The following is a 22,742-nucleotide window of genomic DNA, read 5'->3' as shown; positions in this document are numbered from 1 at the left end:
TCTTTACCAAAGAGGCTTGGCTTGCACAAACCTCTGGGGCGTGTCTGAGTCTACTCTGCATTATTACCCTCTGAGCTATGCTGCATGGGTGAAGACCATAAAAATTGGCAATGAATAAAAAGGCTCATATCTTTGAAACCCGGATTTAAACGGGAAAAGAAAGAAAACTCTGGCAAGCAACGGAAACAAAATAATTGCAAAAATTGGCCTACATTTGACTGAATAAGGGAAAAATAGATGCCACTTCTGATAAGGGTGCAGCCCAGTGGGCTTTCAGAAACACAAAGCGGGACTCAGTTATGGGAGTTTGGGACAGTAGTAACTAGAACTACTCGTACATGCTTATATTCTGACTGCATTGTGTACATTTTACATATGTTCTAGTTTATATTATTTTAAACGGGACGAATGATGCTACGCAATGCAGAGGTTAAAAAATGACAGGCTGCCTAGAATAATCAAGTTTAATGTGAGAACGACCGTCTCCTGTCTCAAGGGAAGTCATTAAAGGTGACATGGTTCCTGGAATCTTCCTATGGGCACCTCTGCTCTTCTTACTCAAGTGATTGAACTGTTCTGTGTCTTACGCCGTGTTCTTTATTTTTTTTTTATTTAAAAAATGAACTCGCTATGTATAATTTTAAGCTTGCCCTTTTGTCTCTTTAGGGTTCCCTTGCTTTGTGATTTTGAGCCTCTACACCAGCATGTACGTGCTCTACATAACTTGGTAAAAGCTGCACAAAGTTTGGATGAAATGTCACAGACCATTACAGATCTGTTAAACGAACAAAAGGTACATTTGTTAAAATTGTGCGTACTGCCAAAGAAAATATTTGTTCTGCAAGTTACTCAAAACTTTGGCTGGATATTTGCAACGCATGTAACATCACAATCACTTTTATGTAACTTGACAAATAATGCTGTTAATGCACCTTATCTCATATCCCTGCTTTTAATTTTTAGGCTTCTAATGGCCAGCTCTCCCCGCAATCTGTAACAACAACAGTGAGGATTGAGAATGCAACCGAAATTACAACTACTACCTCATCCAAGTCTCCTCCATCACTCAGTCTTCAGGGTCCCATTTGTCCTTCTGTTGCCATTCCAGGACCTTTAGAAGAACTGTCTCCAGACAGCATTGACGCTCATACGTTTGACTTTGAAACAATTCCCCATCCAAATAGTGAACAGGCAATTAAACAGGGTTCTTTAGATTTGGACTCATTAGCGGATAGTCCGGAATCTGATTTTATGTCTGCGGTTAATGAGTTTGTTATAGAGGAGAATCCGGTCTCTCCCAACATCAGTGATACACAAAGTCCAGAAATGATGGTGGAGTCTCTGTATTCTTCTGTTATAAATGCAATCGACAACAGACGAATGCAGGATACAAAAAGCAAAGCTAAAGATGACAGTGTGGAAAATGCTTCTTTGAAAACTTGTCTGGAGAAGTGTAAAATGGTGGCTCAGGAATCGCAATCTAACTTGAGAAATTTCAGAGAGGAGCTTTGCCATTTGAGGAAACACGTACAAAGGGAGCAAAGTGAATTTGCCAATGCTATTAAAACTGTTTCTTCTGAGATTCTAAAAATGATCGAACGCTCCAAGGTTTCTCTAGAAACCGCCTTAAAAGCGAGGCATTTAGAGGAATTGCAGCGCTTACAAGACTCATATGAGAATCGCCTCCATGTATCAAAGCAAGATCATGAAGTGAACGAGGAAACCATTGCCCAGTTAAAACTTGACATTGCGGGCCTAAAGGATGATTTGCAAGGTAAAGATAATGAATTTGCTGCAATTCGAAGGGAAAATGAAACCTTTCTTTGTTTACAGAGCCAGAAGGATGAAAAAGTTATCCGCCTTGAAAGTGCCATGAGGGAGCAGACGTGTGAAATTCAGAAGCTGAAGCAGTGTCGGGAAGCGGCGCTCGAGGATGTTAAGACACTTCATGCCGAAAATGAAGAAAAACTTCAACTACTTAAGGAGGAATTACTCATTTTAGAACAAACACATTTAAAAGAGTTAGAAGAAAATTTAAGGCTCAGGCATGCAGAAGATATTGAAAATGTAATAACTGAACACAAGGGTAATGTGGAACAGATAAGGAATGATAATAGACTCATGATTGACCAGTTGCAGGAATCGTCCGCAGCCACTGCTCAGGAGAAGGACTTCCAATTGCAAGATTTGCTCTGTAGACTTTCAGAACTCACAGACATTCGTTGTAAATTGGAGATGGAGTTGGCACTTAAAGAGGGAGAAGTAGACGAAATGAAGTTAGTCCTGGAGGAAAGTAAAATGCAACAGCAGGATGACTTACGATGTCAACTGGATGAAAAGACAGAAGCCCTAAAGAAGGAGATTGGAAATCTGAATGGCCTGATGCAAGTTCAAAAAGAAGAACACGAGCTAGGACTTGCCCAACTCAAAACACTATTGACAGCTGAAAAAAATCAGTGTATTTCAGAACTTTTAGAACAAAAAGAAGCAGAAACCAGCTCGTTGCAAATAGACATTAGCCATTTAAAGTCTGTCCATCAAAAATCTCGAGAAACTGAGAGTAAGCTCCAGGAAGAAATAAGTGCCCTCCGAAGTCAACTAGATCATAGCTTGAAGGCATTTGAAAAACAAACTGAAGACCACGAGAGGTCTCTAAAAGAGCAGAAAGATGTCTATGAATCATCAATTCGGAGATTAGAGGAAGAGCGAGATCAAATTTTGTCCACGCACAAGCTTGAAAGGGAATCACTCCCACAGAAGGGTCTGTCAGATAAAGAGGACCCTGCACACCTCTCTCTTACAGACGTTGATGTGCACAGACAAACGTTTGAAAGTGAACTTTTGGAAAAAATTCAGTTCCTTGAGCAGGAGTTAAGTAAAAGGTAAGAAGAGATTTTCCCTTCTTTGCTCGGTGCAAACAAATAAAATAAAATTTGAAATTATTTTCTGGGAGTCCAGTAAGTTGCAAAACATTTACATTTGTATTATTATTTATTGTATTTTTTTTTTTAAAGATTGGCCATAAATGGCTTTTGTGTGGGCTGGTGTTTGATGAATGGTCTGCTTTTTTTAGGTACAAAGCTGTGGAATATTCCCACCGGAGCAAAATTTTGCATGAGACGATACAATTTAGCCATGTTTTGGCCTTTTTTTCTATTTATCTATTTTCCTCTGAAGCTATACCAAGTTTTTGACAAGTAACAGACTTTCCTTTGAATTTTTGTAAGAATACGTTGCAAAAGAGAGGAAGCCTAGAAAATGACATTGTGGGGCTCCTTCAATGCACCACTGACTTGGCTTAACCCCTTAATGACCTATTCCATCTTTATAGTCATGGATTGTCAACTAACTTATGAAGCTGGCTCAGTAACTGAATTTACTGTATACGAGAAACTGCAGCGGAAATATACCTTATTTTTTGGATTATAAGATGCATCGGACCATAAGACACACCTAGGTTTTAGAGGAGGAAATTAGGAGAAAAAAATTTGAAGCAAAAAAATGGTCAATTCTGTGCTTAATATCCCTTATTCTGGTATATATGGTCCCCTCATCCCCATTCTGATACACATGGCCCCTCATCCCTATCCTGGTAAGCATAATTCCCTCATCCCTATCCTGGTATGCATGGTTCCCTCATCCCTATCCTGGTATGCATGATTCCCTCATCCCTATAATGGCATTCATGGCTTTCTCATCCCTATCCTGGTATGCATGCCCCCCTCATCCCTGTCCTGGTATGCATGGCCCCATCACGGTCCTGGTATGATTGGTCCCATCCTTATTCTGATATGATTGTTCCCATCAAGGTCCTGGTATGATTGGTCCCATTCTTATTCTGATATGATTGACCTCATCAAGGTCCTGGTATGATTGGCCCTATCCCGTTCCTGGTATGATTTGGTCCCATCCTTATTCTGGTATGATTTTCCCCATTAAGGTCCTGGTATGATTGGTCCCATCCTTATTCTGGTATGATTGACCCCATCAAGGTCCTGGTATGATTTGTCCCATCCTTTTTCTGGTATAAAGACCCCATCCTTTCCTGGTATGATTGGTCCCATCCTTTTTCTGTTATGATTTTGCCCATCAAGGTCCTGGTATGATTGGTCCCATCCTTTTTCTTTTATAAATGGCCCCATCCCGTTCCTGGTATGCTTGGCCCCATCAAGGTCCTGGTATGATTGTTCCCATCCTTTTTCTTGTATGATTAGTCCCATCCTTATTCTGATATGATTGACCCCATCAAGATCCTGGGATGATTGGTCCCATCCTGTTTCTGGTATAAATGGTCCCATCTAGGGTTGAGCGAAACGAATCGGTCAATTTCATAAGTCGTCGACTTTCGGCAAAGTCGGGTTTCGTGAAACCCAAGCCGATCCCAGTGTGGGATCGGCCACGCGGTCGGCGATCTTCGCGCCAAAGTCGCGTTTCATATGACTTGTTCAGCGCCATTTCTCAGCCAATGAAGGTGGACGCAGAGTGTGGGCAGCGTGATGACATAGGTCTCAGTCCCCACCATCTTAGAGAAGGGCATTACAGTGATTGGCTTGCTTTCTGCGGCGTCACAGGGGCTATAAAGGGGCGTGCACGCCGACCACCATCTTACTTCTGCCGTCTGCTGTCGTCTGAAGCAGGGATATTGTTAGGACGGGAATATTAACCCCCAAACCGCTTGTGCTGTAGCGATTTCCACTGTCCAACACCACCTTTTCTTTGCATGGACAGTGGAGGCTAAATTTCTGTGCATCAGCTCTGTAGCTTATAAGGCTCCCTGATAGCTGCATTGCTGTTTGTACGCCGCTGTGCAAACCAACTGCTTTTTTCAAAGCAAAAATCCTGTTGCTCTTTCTTTTCTGCACAGTTCTCTTGTTTCTTTGTCCACACTCTTGTGTGCAGCAGTCCTTTTTATTGCTGCCATACTTGTCCTCTGATCATTGTAGGGAGACTAAAATTCTACTACAGCCCTTGTATTTTTTGATATATCTGCCAACCACTTTCTGCCACTCAAACTATGTAGTGTAATACAGTGGGCCTGACTTTTTCCTGCATTCTCCCACACATAAAAAAGGGAGATTTATATTGCCACTGAGTGCATCTGCGTCAGTCCTGTTTGTGGCATCTGTCATCCACTTTCTGCCACTCAAACTGTGTAGTGTAAAACAGTGGGCCTGATTTTCCCAGAAGTCTCACACACCTATAAAGGGAGATTTAAACTCACAACAAGTTTACGTACACCTTCTAACTGGTTTTACAGTACCATATAACGTTTGTTAGTTTGGTTACATTTTTCCAAGAATGAGGCAGTCTGGTGGAAGAGGTCGTGGCCGTGGGCGGTCATTGCCAGTTGGTAATGATGGTAGTGGTGGTGGAGCATCAGGTGGTCGTGGGAAAAGCAAATATAGCACCTAAGTCTCGAGTTGTTGAGCCAGCGTCATCGTCTGGCTACACAAGGCCTCGAACGCTTCCTTTTCTGGGAGTAGGAAAACCGCTTTTAAAGCCAGAGCAGCAGGAACAAGTTTTGGCTTTCCTTGCTGACTCTGCCTCTAGCTCTTTCGCCTCCTCTTCGGAAAGTGCAAAATTTAAGAGCAGCGCGTCGTCAGTGGATGCTCCCAGTCAGGAACAAATCGCTTCCTTGTGTGCTTCACCCAGAACAACAGAGAAGGATGCGTCAGGCGACACAACAGGTTACTCCATGGAGCTCTTTACACATACCGTGCCTGGGTTAGAAAGGGAAATTGTTAACAGGTCATGCCCATTACAAGATGAATTGGACATGGAGTGTACAGATGCACAGCTAGATTATTATGCTGTTCCATTGACTCAGATCACAACATTGCCCTCGCAGTGTACTGAGCCAGAATCTGACCCTGATGAGACTATGGTTCCCCGTTTCGAACGCTATAGCACCGGCTTACACGGTGACACAGAGGAAGGTGCACAGGACATAGAAGAGGAGGTGATAGATGACCCAGTTGTTGACCCCGATTGGCAGCCATTGGGGGAACAGGGTGCCGCCGGCAGTAGCTCTGAAGCGGAGGAGGAGGAGCCGCAGCAGGCATCAACATCGCAACAGCTTTCATCTGGCAGGCCCGTATCTGGCCAAAAACGTGTGTCAAAACCAAAAACAGTTGTAGGACAGCGTGGCCATCCGGTTAAAGTAGCTCAGTGTGCAATGCCTGAAAAGGTATCCGATAGTATGAAGAGTGCAGTCTGGTAATTTTTTAACCAAGATCCAAATGATCAGTGCAAAGTCATCTGTAAGAAATGCTCAAGGACCTTCAGCAGAGGTCAGAATGTGAAAAATCGAAATACAAGTTGCATGCGTAGACATTTAACCACCATGCACTTGCAAGCCTGGACTAACTACCAAACGTCCCGTAACGTTGTTGCACCCTCTCACAATGAAGCTAGTCAGCAATGCTACATTCCTTCCCTCACTGTAAGCCCACCGTTTACGACACCACCTGCAGCAAATGTGGAGGTTTCGTCGCAAGGCCAAAGCAGTCAGGGAATCACCAGGTTCGTGGTAGGAAACACTGTATGTAGGCCAACTGCAAGAATACCATCACCAACCCTCCCTCAGTGTGCCATGTCCACCATCACCCCCGCTAGTTCCACCATATGCAGCTCTCCAGTCAAGCTCACCCTACAAGAGACTCTCTTTAGGAAAAGGAAGTACTCATCCTCTCATCCGCGTACACAGGGTTTGAACGCCCACATTGCTAGACTAATCTCGTTAGAGATGATGCCCTACCGTTAGTTGAAAGTGAAGCTTTCAAAGCCCTGATGGACTACGCAGTACCACGCTACGACCTACCCAGTCGACACTTCTTTGCGAGAAAAGCCATCCCAGCCCTCCAACAGCATGTAAAAGACTGCATTTTCCATGCACTCAGGCAATCTGTCAGTAGAAAGGTGCACCTAACAACAGATGCATGGACCAGTAGGCATGGCCAGGGACGTTACGTGTCCATCACGGCACACTGGGTTAATGTGGTGGATGCAGGGTCCACAGGGGACAGCCATATTGGGACAGTTCTGCCTAGCCCACGGTCTAGGAAACAGTTGGCTGTAGGCGTTCGCCCCCCCCTCCTCCTCGTCCTCCAGCAGAAGCGAGAGCTCGTCCACAGACCGCAGTCGCACGACCACTCCATCCGCAGCTGCCACTGTTACACCTGAGGTGTCCCATTATGGAACAGCTAGTGGCAAGCGTCAGCAGGCTGTATTGGCAATGAAGTGTTTGGGCGACAACAGACACACCGTGGAAGTTCTGTCCGAGTTCTTGCAGCAAGAAACTCAGACATGACTGGGCAGTGTACATCTTGAGGCAGGCAAGGTAGTCAGTGATAACGGAAGGAATTTTATGGCTGCCATAGCCCTTTCACAACTGAAACACATTCCTTGCCTGGCTCACACCTTGAACCTGGTGGTGCAGTGCTTCCTGAAAAGTTATCCGGGGTTACCCGACCTGCTCCTGAAGGTGCGCAGACTTTGCTCGCACATCCGCCGTTCGCCCGTACACTCCAGCCGTATGCAGAACCATCAGCGATCTTTGAAGCTTCCCCAGCACCGCCTAACAATCGACGTTGCCACAAGGTGGAACTCCACACTGCACATGCTTCAGAGGCTGTGCGAACAGAGGCGTGCTGTTATGTATTTGTGGGAGGATACACATACACGGGCAGGCAGTTGGATGGCAGACATGGAGTTGTCAGGTGTGCAGTGGTCGAAGGTACAAGACCTGTGTCAAGTCCTTCAGTGTTTTGAGGAATGCACACGCCTGGTTAGTGCAGACGACGCCATCATAAGCATGAGCATCCCCCTAATGCGTCTGCTGATGCAAAGTTTGACGCACGTAAAGGAGCAGGCGTCTGCAGCCGAGGACGAGGGAAGCCTTGATGACAGTCAGCCATTGTCTGGTCAGGGAAGTCTACTGGACGAGGTGGCGGACGAGGAAGATGATGGGGATGAATATTTTTTGGATGAGGAAGCTTCTCGGGGCAATAGAAACTGGTGGCGTTGCAAGGTCAGGTTCAGGGTTTTTGAGGGAGACAAATGACGTTGATTTGCCAGAAAGTGCTCCTCAACCCAGCACAAGCAGTGAATTGACACCTGGAACATTGGCCCACATGGCGGATTATGCCTTGCGTATCCTAAAAAGGGACCCCCGCATTATAAAAATGATAACCGAAGGGAAATTGCAAAATATGCCACATGAGAACCTTGAGCAAATATTGGCAACCAAACAAGCAACTCTTGTAGACCGTTTGATTCAGGCATTCCCAGCACACAGCAGCGGTGATGGTTCTCACACGAGCTGCAGGGGGCAACAGGGCAGAGGTGTTAGAGGTGCACAAATCAGAAGTGGCGTTGGACAGAGGGGTTTTCTGACCAGGTTGTGGAGTGATTTCGCAATGACCTCAGACAGGACAGGTACTGCAGCATCAATTCAAAGTGACAGGAGACAACATTTGTCCAGTATGGTTACTAACTATTTTTCCTCCCTTATCGATGTTCTCCCTCACCCGTCATTCCCATTTGATTACTGGGCATCCAAAATAGACACCTGGCCTGAATTGGCAGAATATGCATTGCAGGAGCTTGCTTGCCCAGCAGCTAGTGTGCTATCAGAAAGAGTATTCAGTGCTCCTGGTTCAATACTGACCGAAAAAAGGACTCTTCTGGCTACCCAAAATGTTGATGATCTAACCTTCATTAAAATGAACCACTCATGGATTTCTAACTATTTTGCCCCACCTTTCCCGGCTGACACCTAGCTTTCCTGTAAAACGGTCTTGCTTTTGGACTGGTCTTTCTGACTGTTCCAATTTCTCCATTTGCAGCTGCTGTATGTCCAGCATATGACATTTTTACACCTCCCTAAATGGGCTGACTTCCCGCACGGGGCCGTGGTCACCACTTGGCGCAAGCACCCGTGAGAGTGCCGTTTGACTGAAGAGGTGGGTGTGCCCACTTTTGGGCGACTGCACTGGCACAGGGTCCCTCATAGTACAATGAAGTGTCTCTGGCGGTGGTGGTGCGCACCCAACGTCAGACACACCGTTGTAACATGAGGGGCCCTGGGCCAGTACCGCCGGCCACGAGAGAGTGTCCCCTCCCCCCCCCCAAAGCTCTAGCAGTGCTCTACAACTTGCAAAATTATCTCTCACTGCTCCACCACTGTTTAGTCTATGCGGTTAAATCCTTCAATGGCACTGCCAATACCAATTTGTTGACATATATGATGCTAGTAAAAATATTCAGGGGCCCTGTCCTACATTTACACCAGTTAATACTTTGCGCCAAATACCACTGTCTGCAAGTCAGCAGAGGAGCCCACCCCTGTACCTAGGTATGCCACCTGTTTATTTGTAAACTTTTTTTTTTTGCCAGACATTAACCTCAATTTATTATTTTTGCCTACTAACTGTGTCAGACACTCCTTCCAATTGTCCTCCGCTGACCACACCAATGCTGTCTGTGTACCCCTGGAACCTATTTAACAGTGCATAGAGCCTACTTTTTTTATTTTAGGCCTAGTAAGTCTGTCTGCTGTCCCTCCTTCCAATTGTCCTCCAATGACCACACCAATGCTGCCTGTGTACCCATGGAACCTATGTAAATCTGTATAGAGCCAACTTTTTTATTTTATGCCTAGTAAGTCTCTCTGCAGTCTCTCCTTCCAATTGTCCTCCACTGACCACACCAATGCTGCCCGTGTACCCCTGTAACCCTTTTTAAACTGCATTGAGACAACTTTTTGGTTTAAGGCCTACTACCTGTGTCTGTCTGCGCCACTCAATACAGCTGTCCTCCTCTTAAAAAAGCTGAGCTTTAATTGTCAGGTTTTCAGCCTATCGGAATTTGAAAACTGCTTTGGGACTACTAGTTTGGTTGGGGCCTACTAACGGTGTCCGCCGCTCCTAGGTGTTCTCCTGGTTTACTTTCCCGAGCTTCAATCTTCAGGCTTTCGTTAAGTAGTTTTAATAATATAGAGCATGTGCCCTACTAGTTTGGTTGGGGCCTACTAATGGTGTCTGCCGCTCCAAGGTTTTCTCCTGGTTTCCTTTCCTGAGCTTCTATCTTCAGGCTTACATTAAGTAGTTTTAATATTACACTGCATTTGGCCTACTAGTTTGGTTGGGGCCTACGAACGGTGTCTACCGCTCCTTGCTGTTCTCCTCCACTGAACAAAGCAGTGCCGCCTGTTTACTACTGTTACCAATTTTGAACTGCATTTAGCCTACTTACTGATTTGGGCCTACTCACTGTGTCAGCCTCTCATTACAGTTGTCCTCCACTGAACAAAGCAATGCCGCCTGGTTAGTCCTGTTACCAATTTTGAAATGCATTTAGCCCACTTTATTATTTGGGCCTATATCTGTGTTTCCTCCTCATCCTGCCCATTGCCCAGCCAGTGCTAGATGAGTCTGCTGGTACATTGACCCAGACCACTACATTCCCCGTGCACGCTACACAGCCAGAATCTGACCCTGCTGAAAGTCAGGTTCCCCTTCCCGCATACTATACCACCTTACACGGGGACAAAGAGGAAGGTGCAGATGAAAGTGCAGGTTCCTTGACAGGTAAGGGGGGGTGGGGGTGAATACTCGTTGGCGACGTCAATGGCACAGGGCCCCTCATAGTACGCAAAAGTGTTGCTGCCGGTGGGAGGCGCCCCCGCCATGCAAACACACCGCCGTACTTTGAGGGGCCCTGTGCCAGTGCCAATGCGAACGAGTGGGCCCCCCTGCTTGCTCAGGATCACAGCACTTGCAAAGTTGAAATACTTACTTCTCCCTGCTCCACCGCCGTGACGTGGTCCACGTTTCCTGGGCCCACTGAATACTTGAACCAGCCATACCCCCCACAACTTTAGCCAAATGACCCCCAATTTCCAATGCCTTACTATTACCATAAGGTAAATTAAGATTGACAAGCTTCAGTACCAAGAATGGATGTTTTTGCCATTAAAATGGGCACTGTAGGTGTTTTCCTGGCCTCCACTCACTGCCGACTATGCTTCCCCATTGACTTGCATTGGGTTTCGTGTTTCGGTCGATCCCCGACTTTTCGCGATAATCGGCCGATTTCACTCGACTCGACTTTTCAGATAGTCGGGTTTCACGAAACCCGACTCGAACCTAAAAAAGTAAAAGTCGCTCAACCCTAGTCCCATCCCTTTTCTTTTATAACTGGCCCCATCCCCTTTTTGGTATGATTGACCCCATCAAGGTCCAGGTATGATTGGTCCCATCCTGTTCCTGGTATAAATTGCCCCATCCTTTTTCTGGTATAAATGGCCCCATCCTTTATCTTTTATAATTGGCCCCATCCCTTTCCTGGTATGATTGGTCCCATCCTTTTTCTGGTATAAATGGCCCCATCCTGTTCCTGGCATGATTGGTCCCATCCTTTTTCTGGTATAAATGGCCCCATCCTTTATCTTTTATAATTGGCCCCATCCCCTTCCTGGTATGATTGGTCCCATCCTTTTTCTGGTATAAATGGCCCCATCCTGTTCCTGGCATGATTGGTCCCATCCTTATTCTGGTACGATTGATCCCATCAAGGTCCTGGTATGATTGGTCCCATCCTTTTGCTTGTATGATTGGTCCCATCCTTATTCTGATATGATTGACCCCATCAAGGTCCTGGTATGATTGGTCCCATCCTTTTTAGGGTATAAATGGCCCCATCCTGTTCCTGGTATGATTGGTCCCATCCTTTTTCTTTTATAATTGGCCCCATCCAGTTCCTGGTATGCATGGCCCCATCAGGAAAGATTATAAAAAAATATTACACTGACCTTCCTCTGCTCCCTCGCGGTCGCAGCGTCCTGCTCCGGTGCCAGCAACTGCTTAATACTTGTAAGCAGCGTATTGCAGTGATGTCATGCGCTGCTCACAAGCAGAGCACAGCTGCCAGAATACTTACTGGGACCGTTCATTGCAGAGAGCGGTGAGCATCTATTCCTCTTCAGTAGCGCACAGTGTCAGCCAGTGGCTTCCTGTTGCTGTGGCGTTCACGTGTGCCAAAACTTAAGAGAAATGAATATTCAGAATATTAATTTGTCTTAAATATCGGCACACGTGACTGCTGGCAGCAGCAGGAAGGCTCCCGCTGACAGTGCGCAATACTGAAGGACAGGACACTGCGAGGGAGTGAAGGAAGGTAAGTGTAATGTTGTTTTTTGTTTTTCTTTTATCTTTTCTGATGGGACCAATCATACCAGGATGCCAGAAAGAAATGCATATTCATTGCCCTCCATGCCCATGGGCGTGGAATGCAGTGCTTATTCATTTCTCTTTGGCAGCGGGCACATGAGTTAGCCGGAGCCACTGGCTCCTGCCTCCTGTGACCCAGTGCTCCGCTGAAACCGCTCCCCCACCTCCACACCACAGCCAGAGCCCATACATCCAGACTATAAGACGCACCCCCCATTTTCCTCCACATTTTGGGAGGAAAAAAGTGTGTCTTATAGTCCGAAAAATGCAGCGTATAAAATTAACATATTTGGTATCGCAGCCCCCACCCTAAAAAATACATCAAAACACTAGAATGGCTGCTTTTTTTTTTACCACATTCCCCCCACCACCACCAAAAAAAAATGCACTAAAAATCAATCAAACCCTTGTATGTACCCCAAAATGGTATCAACAAAATCATCAGCTCTGCTTCTAAAAAAAAGAAAACTTTTCTTTTATACAGTTTCTGATTTTTTTTTTTTTTTATTAATATGTTTATTATTAAAATAACAAAATGCTGTTTTACATCACTGCAATCGTACTGACCTGGAAAATTGCTTTTTCAAGTCATATTCATCGCATCATAATAAGTATTTGTATTATTATTTATTGTATTTTTTTTTGAAAGATTGGCCGTAACTGGCTTTTGTGTGGGCTGGTGTTTGATGAATGGTCTGCTTTTTTAGGTACAAAGCTGTGGAATATTCCCACCGGAGCAAAATTTTGCATGAGACGATACAATTTAGCCATGTTTTGGCCTTTTTTTCTATTTATCCATTTTCCTCTGAAGCTATACCAAGTTTTTGACAAGTAACAGACTTTCCTTTGAATTTTTGTAAGAATACGTTGCAAAAGAGAGGAAGCCTAGAAAATGACATTGTGGGGCTCCTTCAATGCACCACTGACTTGGCTTAACCCCTTAATGACCTATACCATCTTTATAGTCATGGATTGTCAACTAACTTATGAAGCTGGCTCAGTAACTGAGTTTACTGTATACGAGAACTGCAGCGGACATATACCTTATTTTTTGGATTATAAGATGCATCAGACCATCCAGTTCCTGGTATGATTGGTCCCATCCTTATTCTGGTATGATTGACCCTATCCCGTTCCTGGTATGATGGTCCCATCCTTATTCTGACATGATTGACCCCATCAAGGTCCTGGCATGATTGGGCCCAACCTTTTTCTTTTATAAATGGCCCCATCCCGTTCCTGGTATGATTTGGTCCCATCCTTATTCTGGTATGATTGACCCCATCAAGGTCCTGGTATGATTGTTCCCATCCTTTTTCTGGTATAAATGGTCCCATCCTTTTTCTGGTATGATTGGTCCCATCCTTTGTCTGGTATAAATTGCCCCATCCTGTTCCTGGTATGATTGGTCCCATCCTTTTTCTTGTATTATTCGCCCCATCTCGTTCCTGGTATGATTGTTCCCATCAAGGTCCTGGTATGATTGGTCCCATCCTGTTCCTGGTATGATTGTTCCCATCAAGGTCCTGGTATGATTGGTCCCATCAAGGTCCTGGTATGATTGACCCCATCAAGGTCCTGGTATGATTGGTCCCATCCTTTTTCTGGTATAAATGGCCCCATCCTGTTCCTGGTATGATTGTTCCCGTCCTTTTTCTTTTATAATTGGCCCCATCCCGTTCCTGGTATGATTGGTCCCATCCTTTTTCTGATATGATTAACCCCATCCTGTTCCTGGTATGATTGGTCCCATCCCGTTTCTGGTATGATTGGTCCCATCCTTTTTCTGGTATAAAGACCCCATCCTTTCCTGGTATGATTGGTCCCATCCTTTTTCTGTTATGATTTTGCCCATCAAGGTCCTGTTATGATTGGTCCCATCCTTTTTCTTTTATAAATGGCCCCATCCCGTTCCTGGTATGCTTGGCCCCATCAAGGTCCTGGTATGATTGTTCCCATCCTTTTTCTTGTATGATTAGTCCCATCCTTATTCTGATATGATTGACCCCATCAAGATCCTGGGATGATTGGTCCCATCCTGTTTCTGGTATAAATGGTCCCATCTAGGGTTGAGCGAAACGAATCGGTCAATTTCATAAGTCGTCGACTTTCGGCAAAGTCGGGTTTCGTGAAACCCAAGCCGATCCCAGTGTGGGATCGGCCACGCGGTCGGCGATCTTCGCGCCAAAGTCGCGTTTCATATGACTTGTTCAGCGCCATTTCTCAGCCAATGAAGGTGGACGCAGAGTGTGGGCAGCGTGATGACATAGGTCTCAGTCCCCACCATCTTAGAGAAGGGCATTACAGTGATTGGCTTGCTTTCTGCGGCGTCACAGGGGCTATAAAGGGGCGTGCACGCCGACCACCATCTTACTTCTGCCGATCTGAGCATAGGGAGAGGTTGCTGTAGCTTCGTCTGAAGCAGGGATATTGTTAGGACGGGAATATTAACCCCCAAACCGCTTGTGCTGTAGCGATTTCCACTGTCCAACACCACCTTTTCTTTGCATGGACAGTGGAGGCTAAATTTCTGTGCATCAGCTCTGTAGCTTATAAGGCTCCCTGATAGCTGCATTGCTGTTTGTACGCCGCTGTGCAAACCAACTGCTTTTTTCAAAGCAAAAATCCTGTTGCTCTTTCTTTTCTGCACAGTTCTCTTGTTTCTTTGTCCACACTCTTGTGTGCAGCAGTCCTTTTTATTGCTGCCATACTTGTCCTCTGATCATTGTAGGGAGACTAAAATTCTACTACAGCCCTTGTATTTTTTGATATATCTGCCAACCACTTTCTGCCACTCAAACTATGTAGTGTAATACAGTGGGCCTGACTTTTTCCTGCATTCTCCCACACATAAAAAAGGGAGATTTATATTGCCACTGAGTGCATCTGCGTCAGTCCTGTTTGTGGCATCTGTCATCCACTTTCTGCCACTCAAACTGTGTAGTGTAAAACAGTGGGCCTGATTTTCCCAGAAGTCTCACACACCTATAAAGGGAGATTTAAACTCACAACAAGTTTACGTACACCTTCTAACTGGTTTTACAGTACCATATAACGTTTGTTAGTTTGGTTACATTTTTCCAAGAATGAGGCAGTCTGGTGGAAGAGGTCGTGGCCGTGGGCGGTCATTGCCAGTTGGTAATGATGGTAGTGGTGGTGGAGCATCAGGTGGTCGTGGGAAAAGCAATATAGCACCTAAGTCTCGAGTTGTTGAGCCAGCGTCATCGTCTGGCTACACAAGGCCTCGAACGCTCCCTTTTCTGGGAGTAGGAAAACCGCTTTTAAAGCCAGAGCAGCAGGAACAAGTTTTGGCTTTCCTTGCTGACTCTGCCTCTAGCTCTTTCGCCTCCTCTTCGGAAAGTGCAAAATTTAAGAGCAGCGCGTCGTCAGTGGATGCTCCCAGTCAGGAACAAATCGCTTCATTGTGTGCTTCACCCAGAACAACAGAGAAGGATGCGTCAGGCGACACAACAGGTTACTCCATGGAGCTCTTTACACATACCGTGCCTGGGTTAGAAAGGGAAATTGTTAACAGGTCATGCCCATTACAAGATGAATTGGACATGGAGTGTACAGATGCACAGCTAGATTATTATGCTGTTCCATTGACTCAGATCACAACATTGCCCTCGCAGTGTACTGAGCCAGAATCTGACCCTGATGAGACTATGGTTCCCCGTTTCGAACGCTATAGCACCGGCTTACACGGTGACACAGAGGAAGGTGCACAGGACATAGAAGAGGAGGTGATAGATGACCCAGTTGTTGACCCCGATTGGCAGCCATTGGGGGAACAGGGTGCCGCCGGCAGTAGCTCTGAAGCGGAGGAGGAGGAGCCGCAGCAGGCATCAACATCGCAACAGCTTTCATCTGGCAGGCCCGTATCTGGCCAAAAACGTGTGTCAAAACCAAAAACAGTTGTAGGACAGCGTGGCCATCCGGTTAAAGTAGCTCAGTGTGCAATGCCTGAAAAGGTATCCGATAGTATGAAGAGTGCAGTCTGGTAATTTTTTAACCAAGATCCAAATGATCAGTGCAAAGTCATCTGTAAGAAATGCTCAAGGGCCTTCAGCAGAGGTCAGAATGTGAAAAATCGAAATACAAGTTGCATGCGTAGACATTTAACCACCATGCACTTGCAAGCCTGGACTAACTACCAAACGTCCCGTAACGTTGTTGCACCCTCTCACAATGAAGCTAGTCAGCAATGCTACATTCCTTCCCTCACTGTAAGCCCACCGTTTACGACACCACCTGCAGCAAATGTGGAGGTTTCGTCGCAAGGCCAAAGCAGTCAGGGAATCACCAGGTTCGTGGTAGGAAACACTGTATGTAGGCCAACTGCAAGAATACCATCACCAACCCTCCCTCAGTGTGCCATGTCCACCATCACCCCCGCTAGTTCCACCATATGCAGCTCTCCAGTCAAGCTCACCCTACAAGAGACTCTCTTTAGGAAAAGGAAGTACTCATCCTCTCATCCGCGTACACAGGGTTTGAACGCCCACATTGCTAGACTAATCTCGTTAGAAATGATGCCCTACCGTTAGTTGAAAGTGAAGCTTTCAAAGCCCTGATGGACTACGCAGTACCACGCTACGACCTACCCAGTCGACACTTCTTTGCGAGAAAAGCCATCCCAGCCCTCCAACAGCATGTAAAAGACTGCATTTTCCATGCACTCAGGCAATCTGTCAGTAGAAAGGTGCACCTAACAACAGATGCATGGACCAGTAGGCATGGCCAGGGACGTTACGTGTCCATCACGGCACACTGGGTTAATGTGGTGGATGCAGGGTCCACAGGGGACAGCCATATTGGGACAGTTCTGCCTAGCCCACGGTCTAGGAAACAGTTGGCTGTAGGCGTTCGCCCCCCCCTCCTCCTCGTCCTCCAGCAGAAGCGAGAGCTCGTCCACAGACCGCAGTCGCACGACCACTCCATCCGCAGCTGCCACTGTTACACCTGAGGTGTCCCATTATGGAACAGCTAGTGGCAAGCGTCAGCAGGCTGTATTGGCAATGAAGTGTTTGGGCGACAACAGACACACCGTGGAAGTTCTGTCCGAGTTCTTGCAGCAAGAAACTCAGACATGACTGGGCAGTGTACATCTTGAGGCAGGCAAGGTAGTCAGTGATAACGGAAGGAATTTTATGGCTGCCATAGCCCTTTCACAACTGAAACACATTCCTTGCCTGGCTCACACCTTGAACCTGGTGGTGCAGTGCTTCCTGAAAAGTTATCCGGGGTTACCCGACCTGCTCCTGAAGGTGCGCAGACTTTGCTCGCACATCCGCCGTTCGCCCGTACACTCCAGCCGTATGCAGAACCATCAGCGATCTTTGAAGCTTCCCCAGCACCGCCTAACAATCGACGTTGCCACAAGGTGGAACTCCACACTGCACATGCTTCAGAGGCTGTGCGAACAGAGGCGTGCTGTTATGTATTTGTGGGAGGATACACATACACGGGCAGGCAGTTGGATGGCAGACATGGAGTTGTCAGGTGTGCAGTGGTCGAAGGTACAAGACCTGTGTCAAGTCCTTCAGTGTTTTGAGGAATGCACACGCCTGGTTAGTGCAGACGACGCCATCATAAGCATGAGCATCCCCCTAATGCGTCTGCTGATGCAAAGTTTGACGCACGTAAAGGAGCAGGCGTCTGCAGCCGAGGACGAGGGAAGCCTTGATGACAGTCAGCCATTGTCTGGTCAGGGAAGTCTACTGGACGAGGTGGCGGACGAGGAAGATGATGGGGATGAATATTTTTTGGATGAGGAAGCTTCTCGGGGCAATAGAAACTGGTGGCGTTGCAAGGTCAGGTTCAGGGTTTTTGAGGGAGACAAATGACGTTGATTTGCCAGAAAGTGCTCCTCAACCCAGCACAAGCAGTGAATTGACACCTGGAACATTGGCCCACATGGCGGATTATGCCTTGCGTATCCTAAAAAGGGACCCCCGCATTATAAAAATGATAACCGAAGGGAAATTGCAAAATATGCCACATGAGAACCTTGAGCAAATATTGGCAACCAAACAAGCAACTCTTGTAGACCGTTTGATTCAGGCATTCCCAGCACACAGCAGCGGTGATGGTTCTTACACGAGCTGCAGGGGGCAACAGGGCAGAGGTGTTAGAGGTGCACAAATCAGAAGTGGCGTTGGACAGAGGGGTTTTCTGACCAGGTTGTGGAGTGATTTCGCAATGACCTCAGACAGGACAGGTACTGCAGCATCAATTCAAAGTGACAGGAGACAACATTTGTCCAGTATGGTTACTAACTATTTTTCCTCCCTTATCGATGTTCTCCCTCACCCGTCATTCCCATTTGATTACTGGGCATCCAAAATAGACACCTGGCCTGAATTGGCAGAATATGCATTGCAGGAGCTTGCTTGCCCAGCAGCTAGTGTGCTATCAGAAAGAGTATTCAGTGCTCCTGGTTCAATACTGACCGAAAAAAGGACTCTTCTGGCTACCCAAAATGTTGATGATCTAACCTTCATTAAAATGAACCACTCATGGATTTCTAACTATTTTGCCCCACCTTTCCCGGCTGACACCTAGCTTTCCTGTAAAACGGTCTTGCTTTTGGACTGGTCTTTCTGACTGTTCCAATTTCTCCATTTGCAGCTGCTGTATGTCCAGCATATGACATTTTTACACCTCCCTAAATGGGCTGACTTCCCGCACGGGGCCGTGGTCACCACTTGGCGCAAGCACCCGTGAGAGTGCCGTTTGACTGAAGAGGTGGGTGTGCCCACTTTTGGGCGACTGCACTGGCACAGGGTCCCTCATAGTACAATGAAGTGTCTCTGGCGGTGGTGGTGCGCACCCAACGTCAGACACACCGTTGTAACATGAGGGGCCCTGGGCCAGTACCGCCGGCCATGAGAGAGTGTCCCCTCCCCCCCCCCAAAGCTCTAGCAGTGCTCTACAACTTGCAAAATTATCTCTCACTGCTCCACCACTGTTTAGTCTATGCGGTTAAATCCTTCAATGGCACTGCCAATACCAATTTGTTGACATATATGATGCTAGTAAAAATATTCAGGGGCCCTGTCCTACATTTACACCAGTTAATACTTTGCGCCAAATACCACTGTCTGCAAGTCAGCAGAGGAGCCCACCCCTGTACCTAGGTATGCCACCTGTTTATTTGTAAACTTTTTTTTTTTGCCAGACATTAACCTCAATTTATTATTTTTGCCTACTAACTGTGTCAGACACTCCTTCCAATTGTCCTCCGCTGACCACACCAATGCTGTCTGTGTACCCCGGAACCTATTTGACAGTGCATAGAGCCTACTTTTTTTATTTTAGGCCTAGTAAGTCTGTCTGCTGTCCCTCCTTCCAATTGTCCTCCAATGACCACACCAATGCTGCCTGTGTACCCATGGAACCTATGTAAATCTGTATAGAGCCAACTTTTTTATTTTATGCCTAGTAAGTCTCTCTGCAGTCTCTCCTTCCAATTGTCCTCCACTGACCACACCAATGCTGCCCGTGTACCCCTGTAACCCTTTTTAAACTGCATTGAGACAACTTTTTGGTTTAAGGCCTACTACCTGTGTCTGTCTGCGCCACTTAATACAGCTGTCCTCCTCTTAAAAAAGCTGAGCTTTAATTGTCAGGTTTTCAGCCTATCGGAATTTGAAAACTGCTTTGGGACTACTAGTTTGGTTGGGGCCTACTAACGGTGTCCGCCGCTCCTAGGTGTTCTCCTGGTTTACTTTCCCGAGCTTCAATCTTCAGGCTTTCGTTAAGTAGTTTTAATAATATAGAGCATGTGCCCTACTAGTTTGGTTGGGGCCTACTAATGGTGTCTGCCGCTCCAAGGTTTTCTCCTGGTTTCCTTTCCTGAGCTTCTATCTTCAGGCTTACATTAAGTAGTTTTAATATTACACTGCATTTGGCCTACTAGTTTGGTTGGGGCCTACGAACGGTGTCTACCGCTCCTTGCTGTTCTCCTCCACTGAACAAAGCAGTGCCGCCTGTTTACTACTGTTACCAATTTTGAACTGCATTTAGCCTACTTACTGATTTGGGCCTACTCACTGTGTCAGCCTCTCATTACAGTTGTCCTCCACTGAACAAAGCAATGCCGCCTGGTTAGTCCTGTTACCAATTTTGAAATGCATTTAGCCCACTTTATTATTTGGGCCTATATCTGTGTTTCCTCCTCATCCTGCCCATTGCCCAGCCAGTGCTAGATGAGTCTGCTGGTACATTGACCCAGACCACTACATTCCCCGTGCACGCTACACAGCCAGAATCTGACCCTGCTGAAAGTCAGGTTCCCCTTCCCGCATACTATACCACCTTACACGGGGACAAAGAGGAAGGTGCAGATGAAAGTGCAGGTTCCTTGACAGGTAAGGGGGGGTGGGGGTGAATACTCGTTGGCGACGTCAATGGCACAGGGCCCCTCATAGTACGCAAAAGTGTTGCTGCCGGTGGGAGGCGCCCCCGCCATGCAAACACACCGCCGTACTTTGAGGGGCCCTGTGCCAGTGCCAATGCGAACGAGTGGGCCCCCCTGCTTGCTCAGGATCACAGCACTTGCAAAGTTGAAATACTTACTTCTCCCTGCTCCACCGCCGTGACGTGGTCCACGTTTCCTGGGCCCACTGAATACTTGAACCAGCCATACCCCCCACAACTTTAGCCAAATGACCCCCAATTTCCAATGCCTTACTATTACCATAAGGTAAATTAAGATTGACAAGCTTCAGTACCAAGAATGGATGTTTTTGCCATTAAAATGGGCACTGTAGGTGTTTTCCTGGCCTCCACTCACTGCCGACTATGCTTCCCCATTGACTTGCATTGGGTTTCGTGTTTCGGTCGATCCCCGACTTTTCGCGATAATCGGCCGATTTCACTCGACTCGACTTTTCAGATAGTCGGGTTTCACGAAACCCGACTCGAACCTAAAAAAGTAAAAGTCGCTCAACCCTAGTCCCATCCCTTTTCTTTTATAACTGGCCCCATCCCCTTTTTGGTATGATTGACCCCATCAAGGTCCAGGTATGATTGGTCCCATCCTGTTCCTGGTATAAATTGCCCCATCCTTTTTCTGGTATAAATGGCCCCATCCTTTATCTTTTATAATTGGCCCCATCCCTTTCCTGGTATGATTGGTCTCATCCTTTTTCTGGTATAAATGGCCCCATCCTGTTCCTGGCATGATTGGTCCCATCCTTATTCTGGTACGATTGATCCCATCAAGGTCCTGGTATGATTGGTCCCATCCTTTTGCTTGTATGATTGGTCCCATCCTTATTCTGATATGATTGACCCCATCAAGGTCCTGGTATGATTGGTCCCATCCTTTTTAGGGTATAAATGGCCCCATCCTGTTCCTGGTATGATTGGTCCCATCCTTTTTCTTTTATAATTGGCCCCATCCAGTTCCTGGTATGCATGGCCCCATCAGGAAAGATTATAAAAAAATATTACACTGACCTTCCTCTGCTCCCTCGCGGTCGCAGCGTCCTGCTCCAGTGCCAGCAACTGCTTAATACTTGTAAGCAGCGTATTGCAGTGATGTCATGCGCTGCTCACAAGCAGAGCACAGCTGCCAGAATACTTACTGGGACCGTTCATTGCAGAGAGCGGTGAGCATCTATTCCTCTTCAGTAGCGCACAGTGTCAGCCAGTGGCTTCCTGTTGCTGTGGCGTTCACGTGTGCCAAAACTTAAGAGAAATGAATATTCAGAATATTAATTTGTCTTAAATATCGGCACACGTGACTGCTGGCAGCAGCAGGAAGGCTCCGGCTGACAGTGCGCAATACTGAAGGACAGGACACTGCGAGGGAGTGAAGGAAGGTAAGTGTAATGTTGTTTTTTGTTTTTCTTTTATCTTTTCTGATGGGACCAATCATACCAGGATGCCAGAAAGAAATGCATATTCATTGCCCTCCATGCCCATGGGCGTGGAATGCAGTGCTTATTCATTTCTCTTTGGCAGCGGGCACATGAGTTAGCCGGAGCCACTGGCTCCTGCCTCCTGTGACCCAGTGCTCCGCTGAAACCGCTCCCCCACCTCCACACCACAGCCAGAGCCCATACATCCAGACTATAAGACGCACCCCCCATTTTCCTCCACATTTTGGGAGGAAAAAAGTGTGTCTTATAGTCCGAAAAATGCAGCGTATAAAATTAACATATTTGGTATCGCAGCCCCCACCCTAAAAAATACATCAAAACACTAGAATGGCTGCTTTTTTTTACCACATTCCCCCCACCACCACCAAAAAAAAATGCACTAAAAATCAATCAAACCCTTGTATGTACCCCAAAATGGTATCAACAAAATCATCAGCTCTGCTTCTAAAAAAAAGAAAACTTTTCTTTTATACAGTTTCTGATTTTTTTTTTTTTTTATTAATATGTTTATTATTAAAATAACAAAATGCTGTTTTACATCACTGCAATCGTACTGACCTGGAAAATTGCTTTTTCAAGTCATATTCATCGCATCATAATAAGTATTTGTATTATTATT

The 22,742-nt window shown here is 46.4% G+C and overlaps 1 protein-coding gene across 2 annotated transcripts in view; it reads left to right on the top strand.

Moving 5' to 3' along the window:
* Nucleotides 1–22,742, top strand: part of RB1CC1 (RB1 inducible coiled-coil 1) — a 191,236-nt gene that overhangs the window by 99,282 nt on the left and 69,212 nt on the right. For both annotated transcript variants that reach the window (XM_069731337.1, XM_069731336.1), the window contains exons 13-14: nucleotides 667–793; nucleotides 964–2,882. In XM_069731337.1, coding sequence (XP_069587438.1) covers nucleotides 667–793; nucleotides 964–2,882 — 2,046 coding nt within the window. The remainder of the gene's footprint in view (nucleotides 1–666; nucleotides 794–963; nucleotides 2,883–22,742) is intronic.

This window comes from Ranitomeya imitator, chromosome 6, assembly GCF_032444005.1.
Source record: "Ranitomeya imitator isolate aRanImi1 chromosome 6, aRanImi1.pri, whole genome shotgun sequence".
Lineage (NCBI taxonomy): Eukaryota > Metazoa > Chordata > Amphibia > Anura > Dendrobatidae > Ranitomeya > Ranitomeya imitator.
Note: the sequence above shows the minus strand (reverse complement) of the source record. Positions and strands in the feature narration are given on the sequence as shown.